The sequence below is a fragment of the Phyllostomus discolor genome, chromosome 14 (assembly GCF_004126475.2).
Source record: "Phyllostomus discolor isolate MPI-MPIP mPhyDis1 chromosome 14, mPhyDis1.pri.v3, whole genome shotgun sequence".
NCBI classification, from domain to species: Eukaryota; Metazoa; Chordata; class Mammalia; order Chiroptera; family Phyllostomidae; genus Phyllostomus; species Phyllostomus discolor.
The window spans coordinates 24,845,297-24,862,424 of NC_040916.2; the positions used below are offsets into that span (position 1 = coordinate 24,845,297).

At 63.1% G+C, this 17,128-nt stretch overlaps 1 protein-coding gene across 1 annotated transcript in view; it reads left to right on the forward strand.

The window, feature by feature from the left end:
* ADCY10 (adenylate cyclase 10) overlaps window positions 1-16,934 on the forward strand; it is a 39,480-nt gene extending 22,546 nt beyond the window's left edge. Inside the window, exons 19-31 of the mRNA XM_036015284.1 lie at window positions 132-410; window positions 542-832; window positions 3,757-3,836; window positions 4,100-4,321; window positions 6,238-6,345; window positions 6,790-6,965; window positions 7,783-7,939; window positions 10,798-11,180; window positions 11,697-11,812; window positions 12,616-12,733; window positions 14,350-14,545; window positions 16,025-16,213; window positions 16,693-16,934. Coding sequence (XP_035871177.1) covers window positions 132-410; window positions 542-832; window positions 3,757-3,836; window positions 4,100-4,321; window positions 6,238-6,345; window positions 6,790-6,965; window positions 7,783-7,939; window positions 10,798-11,180; window positions 11,697-11,812; window positions 12,616-12,733; window positions 14,350-14,545; window positions 16,025-16,213; window positions 16,693-16,854 — 2,477 coding nt within the window. The 3' untranslated portion in view covers window positions 16,855-16,934. The remainder of the gene's footprint in view (window positions 1-131; window positions 411-541; window positions 833-3,756; window positions 3,837-4,099; window positions 4,322-6,237; window positions 6,346-6,789; window positions 6,966-7,782; window positions 7,940-10,797; window positions 11,181-11,696; window positions 11,813-12,615; window positions 12,734-14,349; window positions 14,546-16,024; window positions 16,214-16,692) is intronic.
* Window positions 16,935-17,128: the final 194 nt, after the last annotated feature.

Here is a 17,128-nt window from a genome sequence, read left to right on the forward strand (position 1 = left end):
AGCACCTTCTGGGGAGCGGGTGCGGGGCAGAGCCTTCTTCGGGCTCCGCTGGGCCGGGTTCCTGTCCCTCTCCGGGATGTGCCTGATGAAGACGGTGACCAGTTCCCTGCCTCGTGGCTTTCCACCCGCAGAGATCTCCCTGGTCCAGCTGGACAGCATGAGCCTCTCCTACCAGATGCTGGTGCGATGCGCGGCCATCATCGGCCTGACCTTCACCACCGAGCTGCTGTTCGAGATCCTCCCCTGCTGGAACATGAAGATGATGATCAAGGCCCTGGCCGCCCTGGTGGAATGCAACATCTTCGACTGCTTCCGCAGCGGCAAGGAGCTCTGCCGGTCTCTGAAGCAGAACGCCACCTCGTTCGAGGTGAATTTCCGCTCCCTGTCTCTGAGGCCCACTGAAGGAATGGGTGAGTAGGGCCGGAGGGAACCTGCGCTTCCCCTCAGGTCAGGGCACGGCTCCCTCCGAGAGCCGGCCGCCCCGTGGAGCCTCGGGCACCGGTCCCTGCCCCCGGCTGATGCGCCCGTCCATCTGCCCCAGCCAACCAGGTGGACGAGGAGCTCCGGGAGCTGGAGAACGAGGTCATCGAGTGCCACATCATCCGCTTCTGCCGGCCGATGATGCAGAAGACCGCCTACGAGCTGTGGCTGAAGGACCAGAAGACGGACATGCACTTGAAGTGCGCCCGCTACTTGGAGGACAGGGCGCACAAGTGCGACCACTGCCACGGCGGGGACTTCATCCCCTACCACCACTTCACCGTGGACATCCGGCTCAACTCCCTGGACATGGACTCCATCCGGAAGATGGCCAACGTCCAGGACCTCAGACGTAAATGTTCTCCTTTCGCCGTTAGTCCTACCCACTCCTGTGGGCGCGAGGGCTTCAAGCCCCCCGAGGGCCTGGGCACGGGGAGGGATGAGGCTTCGGCAGCGGAGCCGGCGCACGGGGAAGGGCTGGCAGGGTCTTCACGTGGTGGAGTCTGGCAGCGGCAGTCTCCCCCAGAGGCGGTCAGCGGGGGTTTGGGGGTCGAGACTCTGGCCGAGTGGGGTGTGGCCGCAGTTCACAGTGAACCGTCCACAGGGGTCGAACAGAGCCAGCGGCATTCCCGCCAGACACAGGGGTGGGGTCTGACGTGGGGAAGCGGGAGCAGGGCCAAGGTCCTGGAGGAGATGAGAACGTTGCTCTGTCGGTCTAGTTGGACGCAAGGCTGGGCCAGAAAAGGACTCGTGTGGGAGAGAACTGAGCAGGGCCATGCAGGCCAGGGCCCCGGGGAACAGGCGCCGGGCTCAGGGCAGGATCCCAAGGCCACCCAGGAAGCAAAAGCCACAAAGTGACAAACTGGCAACACAAGCCTCCAGCCAAGTGAGCCGGGGAAACCCCGTGGAGGATTCAGGGGTGCAGGATTCAAGGGCCCAGGGACTCGGTTCCCGCAGGCCTGGGGGGCGGCGGACTCGGGACAGCCACACCCACTCCAGCCCTTGCCTGTGGGCAGCAGCCCTAGCCCACGGCCTCGGGGACCACCGCTGAGGCTGCTGGGAGATCTGAGGCTACGAGACGAGGAGTCGGTGTCATAAGGATGTTAGAAACTGGGGAGGAATTTGTGTGTCTAAAGTGCCTGGCACATAGGAGGTACAAAAGAAGTCCTTACTCATTCTCTGCTGGACACGCATTCTCAGCTGATCCTCACAGCAGCCCTTGACCGGGGAAGGCTATTCTCGCTGTGGACACGAGGACACTGAGGTCCCGGAAGGTTCAAGAGCTTGTGAGATGCCATAGCACAGGCGACAGAGTTTGTTCAGTCCCAGGCCAATAGGATGCCAGGCTCGTGCCGTGTGCCTTCCACCTGAGGTCCCCGGTGTGCAGGGCTGGCCTCGGGGGGCGTCCTGGCTGAGGAACCTGGCGGCGGTGGCGGTGCACAAGGGCCACAGCAGCAGTGACCCCGAGAGCGAGGGGGCGGCTCCCACTCCGCCCTCTTCCAGGACTTGATCAGAGAGGAAGCGGCGTCGCCCTGTGGCCCTCGCCTCCCGTGGCTACTGCGCTCGGCCTGGCCAAGCTCCCTTTTTAAGAAAGAGAGGTCTGGCTGAGAGCCTTCGAGTGTACGCATAGACTCTGTCCGTGAGGGTGTCCAGCCCCTCTTGGGCGCAAAGATGACGAGACATGAGCTGTAGTCCCGTCTCATTGGGGCAGGGAGGGTGTCAAGGGGACGTATTGTCCCTGTCGCTGAGTCTAGTGCTTATCACCGCTACTTATTGCGTCTCCCTTCATGCATTACAGCTTTAAAAAACTGGACATGCATTTTTTAAAAGATTTTATTTATTTTTAGAGAGGAAAGGGAGGGAGATACAGAGAGAGAGAGAGAAACATCAATGTGCAGTTGCTGGGGGTCATGGCCTGCAACCCAGGCATGTACCCTGACTGGGAATCGAACCTGCGACACTTTGGTTTGCAGCCCGAGCTCAATCCACTGAGCTACGCCAGCCAGGGCTGGACATGCATTTTTAAGTGTTGTTATAAAAGCAGCGTGTGTGCAACGTGAGGCCGGCACTGAAATTGGTAGCAAGCATTAAAAAGCAGTGGACGCTGCGAACCGAAGGGAGGTGAACAGACAGGTAGCCAGATTCACAAAGCAAACAGCCGAGAATCGGTTCCAGCCTTGGAGCCCTCCTGCAGATCGGAGACATAAACCTGAGGAAGGCGAGGGGAGGGCCAGGATTCGGGAAGGGACTTCTCTGGTGAGAACCCGCGAGGCTCCCGGGCCCCCAAGGTGGCGGCTGCCTTCTCGATCTCAGCCTGAGCCAGTGTGTTCCTGGGACTCGGCCGGAGCACAGGGAAGATGGGGCCTTCCCCGTCCTGAGGGCCCGAGACTGCCCCGGGAGTGGGGTTGAGGATGCAAGGGTGGGTTCTCAGATCCACAGGGAAGGGCCCAGGGCAGGCCTCCCAGGGGAACAACCGGAAGTCGTGGGCATCCGGGTGAAATTGAAAGTCAAGGGCAGATGAAATTCCCAAGGAAAAAATTCGGATGGAGAAGGGAGTCCAGGACAGAATGGAGGCGTCCCGGCATTCGGAATGTCGGCAGAGGAGTGGCAGCCGGGGAGGGAAGGCCCCGAGGAGCGGGGGACCCGGAGGCCAGTTGGGGGCCAGGCCGTCAGATTAATGGATTTAGCAACACGGTGGCCACAGGTAACCCTGACGGGAGCAGTGTCAGTGGGAGGGTGGAGGCCTAATCAGTGTCTTCAGCTCCCGGTCACGGGAGACGCACTAGGTGGCAGTTTGGGGCGGATGGTGGAGGGTGAGTCAACCCTCTCGCCGTCTGATGAGGGCGACGAGACAGGCCTGCGTGGAGGTCCGTGGGCAGTCGCTGTGTGGGAGCGAGGACACCCACAGAAGCCCTCTGGGAGAAGGTGATGATGAGGCACGTGAACCGTCCCTTTTCAGAGTAAACAACCTTTGCAGTAATGCGTTCGCCTCGCGGCCAGTGGACCGAGGCTGTGGCCCTGCCTCCCTCACCGACAGACAGCCAGGGGATGCGCTGGACTCCTCCCTGTCCCGCGCTGGAGGGGTGGCCGGCGGGCACCGTCCTCCGGTGTTTCCTGTTGGGAGATCATTGCAGGATTTTCTAACGCACTGAAGTGAGGATTAGACTGAAGGTTTTAAACCCGAGGTTCCCTGCCCTTCCTCGCCGCCGAACGCCGGGCGTCAGTGCCGGACAGAGTGTTCCGATGGCCCATTCCACTCCTGTGTTTGTTTTCCAGCTGAAGAACACCTCAGCTGTTCCAGAATAGAGATTCTGGGAAAGTTGGAGATCTCCCCGGAAAATTGCAGGTACAGGCCCGTGTGACGGCCGAAGGGCACGTGCACACGCTGGTCTCTCGGTTCCGAAGACGGCTGGGGGCCTCGGGCTGGCCGGAGCCTCTGGCCCCCCGGGCACAAGCCCAGAGCCATCCGCGGTGTGCGTGGGAGCGCGGTCGGGGGCATCCGCGTTAGGCTGTCGTGTCTCCCTCTTTTCTTCATCTTTCAAGATGTTGTCATGCCAAAAGCCGCGCCGTGCCCGCCCATCACCCCTCCTGTTTGTTTTTGCCCCCGGGCAGCACCGAGATCACAGAAAAGGTCCTGAGCTTCTTCGACATCCTCATCACCAAGATGAGCCCGTCGCAGGCGGACATCATCCCGCTGGAGTCCTGCCAGTGCGAGGAGATCCTGGAGGTGGTCGTCATGCCCCTGGCCCACCACTTCCTGGCCCTGGGGGAGAACAGCAAGGCCTTGTACTACTTCCTGGAGACGGCGTCCGAGTACCTCATCCTGAGGGACAACTACATGGTGCGCGTCCCCGCCCGGAGACACCCCCGAGGCTGGCCCAGGCGGCGGGGGTGGCGGGGCGGGGCCCAGTGCGCCTTCGACTCCCTCGGGCCCTCGATGCCCGCCAGCACCCCTTTCCTTGGGAAGTCGGATTTCTCAGAAAGGAAAGGACACGAGACTGAGAAAAAAAAAAGCTTGAACAAATTGCAGATAGCCTTCCGCGGCATTGCAAATACTGCCACCTGGAGGGACTTGCCATGAATTGTCTACCTGTACGGAGGGCGGGGGCAGGGTGCATAGGTCATCCCCAAAATGATGCAAAGAGGACGCTTGGCCTCGGTGCTCCGGTGCCCCCAGAGTCTTCCTCAGCAGCAACACACGGCCCTTGCCCTCTGTCCTCCCCGAATACTGGTAGGTCTTTGGATGAGTGCAGATCCGGTCTTGACGTCGCGGCCTCCAAAGAGGCTCGCCCGCTCAGGTCTTCTGCACCCAGTCCTCACGCGCACCCTCCACCTGCCAACACTCCGGTGCACGTTTCTCCAGGATGAGGCCACCGGTGCCTTGGATGCCCGGGGTCTCGGCACGCGGCAGGGAGTGCAGGGAAGCCGGGGCCGAGCAAGCTGGGAAGCCCCGAGCCGAGGGAGGCTGAACGGGTTTCTGGACGGCAGATGTGTCAAGGCTGTGAGCTGCTCAGCTGCAGGCCCATCTCCCAGGGGCTGGGGCTGGGGGCTGGGGGCTGCCGTGGTTCTCTTCCCAGGTTGGCCTTGGGCCAGCTTTCAGGGAGCCGCTGGCCGGCTCACCTTCCAGGAGCTCCCCTGAGGAAGTGCCCCCCCCCCCCGGGCCCCGTCCCCCCCGCCCCCCCATGGGAGCCCAGTCTGCAGTCCTCCGCCCACCCCGGCTGTGTGTCACAGTTCCCGTCTCTCACGGCAGCCCCATCCACCCTCCCACCTCAGGCAGACGTCACATTTACGATGGAGACCATTACGAATGTCAGCAAGCCCCAGTTCTCTCAAGTAGTTGTGTCGAGGATGAGAGTCCCCACGGCATGTTTTACGCACACGTGTGTGGAACATGGGGGCGGGGGGGGGGGGGCGGCGAGGCCAGGGAGTCCCGGGAAGACAAGGTGTGGGGGGCCCCGGGGCTGCCTCGCCAGACCTGCAGGGCATGCCCTGGCGGGGCAAGGAGGGGCGCTCAGGAAGGCAGTGACTGACAGCTGGGCTCAGAGCGAGGTTCCAGAATGTGCCCCTGGCGCCCGAGAAAGCCCGGCAGGACTGGGGTGGCTGCAGACTCACGTCTCCCTCCCGCCCCCACCCCATTCATGCCCCTTGGGCGAAACACTTCGGGGATGGGGCTCCACCTTATTTTGCTCCCCAAGTCGGACTGTGCCTCAGGGGTCCCGGTTCCCAGACCCTCCCATCTAACACCGCCACGGGAGGTCAGAGGTGACGGCAGGGAGTGGTGCTCGGGGCCTCACCCTCCTCCCCCGTTTCCTGGAATCGGCCCTTTGGGGGCACACGGGGGGGGGTTCCACCTCACCCTGCCACAGGGGCCAGCCGCTCCTCGTGGATGTGGGGGTGCGCCAGGGGCTGCCAGTGCGGGTCGGAGATCAGGGAGGCTGAGACGACATCGCTCAAGGGCGGCACTGGCCCGGGAACAATTTCAGGCGTGGCCCCTGACGTGACCGAGGAAAGAGCAGAGAGGTTTCTAGATTCGCCCTCTGCAGCGAGTGGACAGAGAGGGACGTGAAGGCAGCCTGTGTCTGCCGCAGGGCACTGCCCTTGAGTTTCTGTCTGGGGTTTAGGGGCCCTTTCGCACCAGGGGCGGGCGGAGGCGCTGGGGGTACCGGAGCAGCTCCGGCACCTGCCCTGCGGTGGAGTCCGGGGCGGCGGGCCCCGTGGGCCTGACCCCTGCTCCCCGCACCCCTGCGATCTCTGCAGGCGTACACCTACCTGAACGAGGGGGAGCGGCTGCTGAAATCGCTCAAGAACAATAAGTCTCAGAGTCACGTTTTTGAGTCCGCCACCTTCTACAGCCTCAAAGGCCAGGTAAGGGCCCGCGAAGAGCATGCGTGTTCTGCGACACGCCGTTGGGGCTGCACACAGAAGCCGCAGCCCCCAGCCCTGCACTCTGTACACCCTCCCCCCACCCCCCCCAGGTCCCATCCAGGACTCCGGACCCCCAGGCACTGGTACTCAGACCTCCTCACCAGCCCCGGCCAGCAGCGAGACCTGCCTGGTCCGGGCATCTTTATGAAATGTTTTTCTAGCAGTCCCCCAAGTGGACACGAATGGGTAGAGGTTTCTCAGAGGTGGAGGGTGCTCCCGAGATGCTAAATGCCAGTCACCCAACCCTCCTTCTGCGCGTACACGCGGGCAGCCCCGCCCGGGGTGCCCAGGGGCTGCTCCTGGGCCGGGAACAGGCGTCTCCGAGGAGGGTCCCAGGAGGGGGTGTCGGGGGACGCACCGCTGAAGCCCCCCCCTTCCCTGCAGGTCTGTTTCAACATGGGCCAGATGGTGCTGGCCAAGAAAATGCTGAGGAAGGCCCTGAAGCTCCTCAACCGGCCCTTCCCTTTCAACTTGATCTCCGTGCTTTTCTACACCCGCGTTGAGAAAAACAAACACTTCTATTACATGAATCAGCTGGCCAAACAGAGCTCCCCGCCAGGGTACGGGGCGGGGCTGGCAGAGCGGGGTCCTCGCGGCCCTGAGCGGAGACCCCATGGCAGTCCTGGGGGCTGGGCGGCCGAGAGCAGGGGTCGCCCTGGGTGAGGGCCCTCTGGGGGGCAGCAGACCTCTCGCTGTGTCCACATGGGGTGGAAGGGGCGGGGGCTTTGTGGGTCTCTCACAAGAGCACTAACCCGCTCCTGGAGGCCGAGTCCCCAGAGCTTAGCACGCCCCACAGACCTCCCCTGTGGGTACCCACACCCTTGGGGGTCCGGATCCCACACGTGGGTCTGGGGGACCAGAATGCAGCTGTTGGGGGCCAGCCAGCGCCTCCGCTGAGCTGAGACCTGGCTGCCGAGAGCAGCATGCAGTGGAGGGAGGGACCGCCGGACGGGCCGGACTGGGGGCGGGCCGCGTGGGTCCTGGCACCACGCCATTCTGGCTGTGTGACGTTGAGTCGATGACTCAACCTCTCTGAGTCTCCCCTTCAGCATCTGTGAAATGGGGTCCATTATTCCGTCCTTTCTTGCTGGGCTGTCATCAGACTTCAGATGTGGTGGAATGATAAAAAATGTGCTTTTGAAGTAGCTTTATGTAAATACCAATGACTGGATGGCTGGTGCACGTACATTATCTTAATTAACACCCTCACCCAGTCGCGGTCCCGTGGTCCCTGTTTCGCAGTGGAGAAAATGTGCTTCATGAACCTCGATGCGCTTGTTGGGCAAGGCGGCGGGCCTGGACCCCGCGCCCCGCGGCCGCGCCGGCGCCGTCCCCTGCCCCTGTGACCCACGTCCCTGCGCACACTCTCTCTCGCAGGAAGAAGAGGCTGGCGGAACTTCACCAGCAGACCACCTGCTGTTTCTTGCTGTGGAAGATCTACAACCTCAATTACTTCTTCCACTGCAAGTACTACGCCTACCTGGCGGTTCTGATGGGCATGAACGCCGCCCTGGAAACGCAGGACGATCTCCAGGTAGGTGCCTTCTGAGTGTCTGCGCCTCACGTGGGGAGGGGCGCCTAGTGAGCGCCCGTTGGGACTGAGGACCCGCGGACGGAGCGCGAGCCCCGGCCGGACCGCCCTGCGGCCAGCCGTCCCCCGGCACGCCGGCCCCAGGGCCCCTGCGCGTGCTCAGTGATGGTCGGGGACCCCGGCCGGCTTTCACTCCTATGGGTTGTGTCTGTGGATACTCTCAGGTAAAAAAACAAAACCACGAACTTAAAACTATTTTTAAAAAGTGGTAAATCTATCACACATTAACATGATCAACATCTTCACAGGGAAAAAGCTCTGTTTCTCCAAACAAAAAGTGCAGTGAGAGGAGCAGCCTGCCGCGGGTTTTGGCAGAGTGACCCCCCCCCCCCATGCGGACTCTGCAGGGGATGGAGTCTCTCTCTGCTCCTGCCCTCGCCCCCTCACAGCGCTCTCCCCCCCCCGCCCCGGAGCTTCCCGAGACCTGGGAGGAAGTGGGGGTGGGAAGGAAGGTGGTGAAGGAGAACTCTTTTCAGAAAGCTCAAGTCGTGGCTCACGTGTCAAAGATTCTGCCAGATTGTTCCCTGAGGGGACCACGGGTTCCGAAGAGAGCTGCGCTTGCACGGATGCAGAAGTCCTCTAGTCCCAGGGCAGTGGCTTCCCCCGAAGCGTTACATTTCCATGGAAAAGAATCGTGTGCTGCACTGTCAGTTCTCTGCGCGGCCAGGCAGGCCGGGCACGGCCCAGGGACAGTGAGAGGCCGGGGCGACGATGATGGTGAGGGGCTGGGTAGGACACCCACTGAGTCGTTGGGGGTTTTTGTTTTGTTTTGGCTCGTTTTGATCTTTTACTGCTTTTCCTGACACAAATCATGCCTTGACATTATGCAACAAGCGTTGACCTCCATGTGCCCTTCCTAAAAGGGTCCCAGCGACCACCCCGGGAGACCCACTGGTCCAGGACATAGACCGGGAGGTCTTTGATTAGATGGCGGAAACTCCAGGAGACAAGATCAAGATATTACTGCCCTGACCGGTGTGGCTCAGTGGGTTGGGAGTCGTCCCGCAAAGCGAAGGGTCACCGGTTCGATTCCCAGGCGGGGCACACGCCAGGGTTGCGGGTTCGGTCCCTGGTCGGGGTGTGTACAAGAGGCAGCTGACGGGTGTTTCTCTCTCACATCGATGTTTCTCTATCTCTCTTCTTCCCCTCTCTCTAAAACGAACCAAATCAATAAAAATCTTTTTTTTTTAAGTCAAGCACTTATCAAGCTAAATCCAGCTCATTCAGGCAGAGTGGCCTGGTGCCTTTATAAAAGTCCATCCGGCCTGGGCTTCTCCCGGGACAGTCGCTCTTCCCCGGAGGCCTCAGCGACGGGGCGGGGCCGCTGGGGGGCAGCGCGCCTGTCACAGGCTCGAGTCCCCACCCTGAAGCCCCTTCAGTGGACCAGGACTCGCGGCACTGGTGGGGCCCGTCACACTGGACCTCTGCCTGGGACGGGCCAGCCTCTCCTGGCTCCTGGAGCCGCCCATGGGCTGCTTCTCGTTCCCGAGTCACCTGCGTTCCGTCCCGCCGAAGGCCTCCGTCCTGAGAGTTCTCTCTGCCTGGGGGGTCGTCCCCTGACCTTGACTGAGCCCCGTGCCCCCCGGCTGGAAGGCCGCCTGCTCAGCAATGCCCTCCTAGCCCGTTCACGGTCTAGCCGGTCACCCTGTCTGAGGGGCTGATTCCCGTCTGACGTTTTCTGTCTTTGCTCCTTGGGCCGTGGGCGGCCTGCACACCCCGTGAGGGCAGGTGCCTCGTCCTCTGGGCCACGGGCTGAGCTCCCAGCGCGACGCCCATCACCTCGCAGGCATCCATCAGACGTTTTCTGAACGCCTCGCTCTACTCACTTCTCCTGAACTTGGGGGCTTCTCTCCTCACAAAGCGCGGGGGGAGACGGGGCCAAATGTCAAAACTGGAAAGTGAATCCAAAGACGCTGTTGAGGAGCCGGCGGTGATGAGGGCGGAGGAGCAGGGCAGGGGCTCCCCGGGCGTCCTCATGCAGCTGCCGCCGTGGGTGCGGCCGAGCGGAAAGGACCCCCACGGGAGTGTTTCCAGGACCTGGCGGCCCGTGTGGCTCCGGCTGCCAGCAAGCCCAGACCTCCCGGGGCTCTGCCGGCGCCCCCCTCCCCCACCGGGGGACGTGGGCCACACTCCCTCGGCCCAGGCTGCACCCCGGTTGGCACTTCTCTCGTCCTCCACCACCTCCGGCGCTCCTTCCCTTCTGGGGGCGTTCCTGGTGAGCGCTCTTCAAAAGCGGCCCCTCCCTCCCCCCTTCAGTCCAGCTGCAGAAGCAACAAGTGCCCGTGAGAACCAATTCCACACCGCCGCTGCCGGGGCGCTGGGAGCCGCTGCCGGGGCGCTGGGAGTGAAGAGTGCAGCCCCTCTGCCCCCTCCCCCAGCCCCCCTCTCGTTCCTCCCCGAGGGGGCACCTCCCACCTCCACCTGGGGGCCCTTCCCTCCTGGCTCCCCCCACCCCCACATTTTGTATCCTCGTTCAAGTCGAGTCGTCTCCATTCTCCCCCACCCCTCCCCCCGTTCCAACCTTTTTGCTGTGCGGTCACGTGTCTGCATATATAAGCTCTCACTTTCATGTTTTTCACAAAAATTAAAATTCTTGCTTAAGATCTCTGTGGGCAAGAGGGGCCCACAAGCTTGCCCGGGTGATTCGGTGAGGTGGTGGCAGAAACCCAATTTAATTTCGGTTCCGAAGCCCGCGGCGCGGCCCGCCAGCCAGCCAGCCCTGGCCCCCAGCAGACACCGGGCGACACGGCCCGGGGTCCCGCCTCAGTCTCGCCCCCTCTCTCCCCGGCCGGCCGTGGCAGATCGTGAAGGCCTACCTGGAGTACTCGCTGCACTGCCAGATGACCGGCCAGGAGGACGTGTGGCTCAGGTACGAGGTCCTGGCCATGGAGCGGATCTTCAGGCTCCCCATGACCTATGTGGGCAGCGAGATCGTGGCGTACGTGGCTGACATGCTGGGCTACACAAAGGTCATCATGGGCCACTTGGACTTGGCCGTCGACTTAGGTAAGGGCTGGCTGGGCGGGACGGGACGTGCAGATACCAGCGGCACCCAGGGGCACCCCGGACTTGTCGTGTTCTCCGCAGGCACTCGGGCCCAGAAGTTGTGGGCGCTGCTCCGGAACCCCAACGCTCAGTATAAGGTCCTCTGCTGGCTCAGCAAATGTCTCCTGATGAAAACCAGGTGCTCATCGTCCAGCCTTTCCCCAGACGGGGAGGACGCCACGGGAATGAGTCCTCTGGCCTCACTTTACGCTGGCCGCAGGGAGGGCGGGGGAGGGGGTCCGCAGCAGGACGGACAAGGTCACTGGTAATCAGCCAGCCTTTGGAAGCCATGCTCTTTCCCCAGAACTTGACCCCACTTAGGCTTTCCCATCCGATGGTTCTGGCCAGTGACCGGAGAAGGTCAGATTGCTGTCCCCACCGTGGGAATCAGGCCTCCACCCCTGCCGGGTGGAGGGAAGGGGCCCAGTCTCTCGGGGAAGCAGTGCCCGGAGACAAGCAGCCAGTCCTAGCGTCCCGGCGCGGCCTGACCGTGGGCACGCTGGCGTGGAGGCCCCTGAAGCGCAGCGTGGGATGGGAGCCGCCTGGAGAGTTCGGGGTGGGCTTGACGTCTCGGGGTCGCACTTGGTCCTGAGTTCCCAGGCGGGACCAAGACAGGACCAGGGCCCAAGCTGACGCTCTCCTCCGGCCCCTGCAGGTACAAGCCGATGATCCAGGTGCTGGGGTGGCTGTGGGACCTGGCCGTGACCGAGGACCAGGTCTTCAGCAAGGCGTTCTTCTACCTGGTCTGCCTGGATATCATGCTCTATGCCGGTGGGTGCGGCTCTGCGGCCTGTGAGCACCGGGGCGGCGGGGCGGCGGGACGGCGGGGTGGCCGGGCTGCGGGGGCGACAGTCAGGGCTGGGCTCCGGCTGTCACAAGGCTCCTGGCCGGAAGGAGGCATGGGGTGGGGAAGGAGCGAACCGGCTGGGAGCTGAGGGGCGTCTGGAGGGCGAGACAACTGTGAGACCCACTAGGAGTCTCCAGAACTTAGTCCGGAGCGAGCTGCCGGCCATGAGCTGCCAGTCAAGATGTCCCGTTCACGCGCACATGTGACAGGGGCCGACAGCGCCACCGCGTGTCCTGGACCGGGGCGTGGACTCACTCAGCTGCCCTGAGTGGTGCTGAGATCGAGAGAGAAAGGCCAAAGAGCTGACGGTGGCAGCCCGGGCCCCGGCTCCTCTTGGGGACTCAGGAGACAAACCCTGACGCCCTCAGGCCGCCCCCAGCAGGCAGCCCTCGGTGTGTGTATCAAACCTCGGGGGCCGCGCCGGGCCTGGCCTCCCCACGAGAGTTGGAAAGGGGCTGCAGGGGTTGCTGCCGGTGGGGGAAGCGGGGGCAGGAAGACGGAGAAGTCCTGGGTAGCATGGGGCCTGTCCCCTTGGGCTGGACAGGGGGTGCTGGTTGGAGCCCCACGCCTGCCTAGTCGCCACGACGGGAGTGTGTCCTGGCTGCACACACGCCCACAGAAGCTGGGCTGGACCGCCCCAGGCAGTGCAGCCACGTGGCCAGGGTGGTGCTCGGGACAGGAGAGCGGAGCCCCCCCACCGGCCAGCAGCCCCGTCTCTCGCCCCCAGGCTTCACGTACAGGGCCTTCGACGAGTGTGTGGACTTCATCCGCCACAACGAGGACAACCGGATCCTCAAGTTCCAAAGCGGGATCCTGCTGGGGCTCTACTCGTCTGTGGCCATCTGGTAACCACGGCAGCCCGTGCCCGCACCCCCAACTCTGAAAACGCTGAAGCCCTAGATTAAAAGAGAGAGAGAGAGAGAGAGAGAGAGAGAAGAAAGCAAAAGTAAAACTTACACCCAGGGCAGACTGAAGGCGTCAGAGTGGACTGACGCCGAGGCACCTGGGGGGCCACTAACCAGTTCGTGCCCCTCCCCCCCAGGACAGGAGGGCGATGCTGGCCCAGCCGTATCCCAGGCAGCCGGTGCCCCTCCCGCCTGGGCCCCGTTGCGGTGCCCCGGGGACGGCATGGAAAGAGCGCTGGCCTCTGAGGAGGGCTGAGGGCCGAGGTCTGGGGGAGACGAATAACTAGCACCACTGGCCCCGCCCCGACCCCCAAGACCTAATCGCCCTGGAAACCGTTATTAGTAGGGCTGGTGTGGGAGGCCATGGCTGGCGTCTGCCAGCAAGTGGGCTTCCTGGCGTTGAACCCCGAGTGTAGGCGGACCCCCTCCGCAGCAGGCTATTTGGAAAGCTGCGTCCTCCCCCGTGGGGACAGCGGGCCGAGCAGGCCCAGGCCCAGGTGCTGAGGCACACCCGCCTGATTCCTCTCCCACAGTCTCCAGCCACCCAAGCCCCCGCTCCTCATCAGAGGAGGCAGGGTGGCCGGGGAAGGGCGGGGAGGTGGGCCCCTTGCCTCCAAGGCAAGCTCAGGGCCCCACGTCCCAGCAAGCCTGAGGCTTCGTCCTGCACCCCGTTCCGTTTCTCACTGGGCAAGCCCACAGCCGGGGCCTCGGCCTCGCGGAGGGGGGCTGGGAAGGCTCCGAGCGCTCACCGCCTGCCTTCCACAGCCACGCCCCGGGCCGGGGGTCACTCCCTGTCCCACTTCCCACCTCAAATCAAGTTCGCAGTCGTGCTGCCCAATGCCCAGAGGCTCCGGGAAGAGAGGCTGGAGGACAATATGGAGACCCTCCCGCACGCACGAAGGGCCGCCCACTAGCGCTGCTCCAGATTGGAGTAGAGGCCTCTCGTGATTGAAATTCCTTGGGAGAAATTCAAGTCCAAAACGTAATGATCCTTGCCAGTCCAAGTGCGAGATTCAAGTTCAAAGTCAAATTCACTTGCCTATGTGAGGTAGAGGTCAAGGAACCTGAAGCCCAGAAATCACCCTGATGGCTTAGTCGACTCCGTTGCTCCTGCAGCGCGCACCCCACAGCCCTCGACTGGGCCACTGCTTCTCGCACTGGGGCCGGGGGCCGGGGTGGGGGGGGACGGGAACCACCGGGCGGGCTCATCGACCCTGACCCTGGCCCCACGCCCACCCCAGGGTCCGTCGGACCCGCACGCCTGGGTGGGACCAGAGAACTTGCGTGTCTCAGGGGCATCCACGCGAGGCTGACGGCGCAGGCCGTGGCCCACACTCTGAGCGGCGCTGGCCGAGGGTTCTCGAGGATTCCATTCGTCCCAAACCATCGAAACGTTCTGGCCGACCCTTGCTCCCTGCCACCTGGTGTCCCCCGGCCGGGGTCCCAGAGGCCCGCCCGCCCGCGTTCGGGGACTACTCCCGGGAGGCCGGGCTCGGGGCGTCCACCCTTTGCCAGGGCGACGCTGACCGCTCTGTCCCTCCGTGGCGGCGGCGCAGGTACGCCCGACTGCAGGACTGGGACACGTTTCAGATATTTTTCAACAAAGCCAAGAACCTCATGACGAGAAGGACGCCCTCAGCGCTCTACTTCCAGGGCATCTGTGCGTTCATGGAGTGCCAGGTGCTGCACCTGCAGAAGGAGATCGAAGAGTGCGCGGAGAACGCCCAGGACAGCGGCGTGCAGCTGCTCAAGGTGAGGCGCTCTGTGGGCGGGTCTCCGAGCCCCCCTGGGGGGCAGGACCCAGGCCGCCTGCGTGCTGGGCGGCCTCTCGAGGACTGTCCGCAGGGCGCTCGGGCCGGACGCACCCAGGCCTTCACAACGTGCGCCCCCGCGGCCCCCGCAGCGCGCCTCCGGGGAGGCGTCCGGAGGAAGGGGAGGGCGCGCGGACGTGTATCAGTGAAGGCGCCGGTCTCAGCTTTGTGTCACCAGAACACTAGGAGGAAATAATGTTAAGGCTTTTTATTTATTCGTTTCTAGAGAGAGGGGAAGGGGGGAGAAAGAGAGGGAGAGAAACATCCGTGTGTGGTTGCCTCTCACGCGGCCCCTACTGGGGACCTGGCCCGCAGCCCAGGCACGTGCCCTGACTGGGAATCGAACTGGCAACCGTGTGGTTTGCAGTCCATGGAGCCGCGCCAGCCAGGGCAGGGTAACATATATAAGAACCGAACGGCCTTCGCCAAGAAGACTGGTACAGGCAGGAGTGACACATTTAAACACTGGGATGTTTCCTGCTCTAAAAGCCTGAATTTCTGAGGCTTCTTTCATCAACTGCAGTAGCTGGCCACCCGAGGCCTCACTCCGGAAGGGCAGCGACAGGCTCAAGGTGATACGGTGACGCTCGGGGCACACTCTCCCTGGTGTGACCCGGCCCCCCGTGCCGCTTTCTGTGCCCAGTCTCTCCTCCGTGTCACTGCCTCGCTCCGCTGACACGGGAGCTCATGAGCCCGGATGTAAAAGAAGCAAATCATTGAAAAACATTCACAAAAGCATGCTACATGAGAAAAAAACGTTCCCTGCCGTGTGATCAGTAGGATCCCAGCTGTGGTGGTGTGAGTGTCAGTGTGAGCAAGGGTGAGTGTGTGAGTGTATGACTGTGAGTATGCGTGAGGCTGAGTGTGTGGGTGTGTCAGTGTGTGCATGTGAGTGTGTATGCAAGAGTGTGTGAGAGAATATGTGAGTTTGTAAGTGTGAGTTTGTGTGTCGTGAGTGTGCAAGTGTGTGTGAGATTGTGTGAATGTGAGTATATGAATGTGAATATGGGAATGTGTAAAGGGTGAGAAATAAAATAGTGGGAAAGTATGTGACCAAATATTAGAGATATTTTCTTCTGGGTGCTGGAGTTGTAGGTGATTTTCACACTTGTTGCTGTTCTTTTCATTTTTCCCCCCTACATTCTGATCAATCACGTTCCATCTGTAATCAAAGGAAAACACGTATTTTAGAGTGGTTGCTGGGAGAGGCTGAGGCTCCCACCCCCCCACCGGGCACCTGAGGCCCGGACCCCCCACCTGAGCAGCATCCTGTGGCTCCCCTCCTCCCCCGCTGCGTCTCGGTGAACACACGGCGCCCCCCCCCAGCTGGCACTCACCCTGCGCCGCACCCAGACCCTCCTCGGAGGAGACGCCGCCGTCTGGGCCCCCCACCGACTCCCCGACGCTGTGTTCTCCGCAGAACCTGGAGCACCTGGTGTCTCAGAACGTCACGGGCACCGTCTTCTTCCCGAGGCTCTACCACCTCATGGCCTACGTGTGCCTCCTCATGGGTGACGGGCAGAACTGTGACCTCTTCCTGGACACGGCCCTGCAGCTCTGCGAGGCCCAGGGCAACCTGCTGGAGATGCACTGGCTGAACATGAGCAGGGTGAGTGAGCGCCAGCCGTCAGCCCGGGTCCGGAGGGGCCTCGCGGGCGGGGAGGCCGCCGCGGGCCTCCGGACTCTTCCCGGGACGGGGGACGTGTCCCTAGCTCAGGTTTGTGCACCTCCTCTTCCTCCTGAGTTCTCACGGGGCCCCCCTCCAAATCCCCGGAGCGAGGTCTCCCCCTCCCCACGGCCCACCCCACTTCACAGTGTGCATTGCACCCGTGGGCGCACCTTTTCTCCCGTCTCAGAGGGCGAGCCCCACGCAACACCCAGCACAGCACCTCAGACTCTATGGGGGTCTGGGGAGTGAGTGGATGAAGGTGCATGTTCCAGGTGTGTAGGCACAGTCGCGTGTCTGTAGTCTGGGGTCACACGGCTTTACGAGCCCGGCGACGTGTGGCCACCTCTGGTCGGGCCGGTCTGGACCGCCATGGCCGAGGCGCGCCAACCGGGCCTGTGTCCCTCCCCCCCCCACCGCAGGAGTGGTGGTACTCCAGCTCCGAGCCGACCGAGAACCTGTGGCCCTTGACGCTGCAGGGCCTCCCGTCGTGGCACGCGGTCGTGACCGGCCAGGTGAGCCTGCAGGAGATCCAGAAGAACAAGTTCCTCATGAGGGTGAACATCCTGGACAACCCTTTCTAACGTGTCCTGGGAGGCGGCAGAGAGTCCAGGGAGCCTCGTCCGAGACTCCCCTTTCCCTGCGGTCCGCACCCTCCGGGGGCGCCTGCAAGCCTCACCCGTTCGCACGCGGACCGGGCGGGCGGCCCAGCCCGGCCCTGCCGAGGGTCTGCCCGCGCCCCGCGGTGCCCGGCTCTCCTCCGCCCTGGCTCCGCCCGCGCAGGGTCCCGGCCTGCAGGGAAGAGCAGCATCACCGTGGCAGACGCTGCGACAGAGACCTGTCTACTCAGCCCATTAA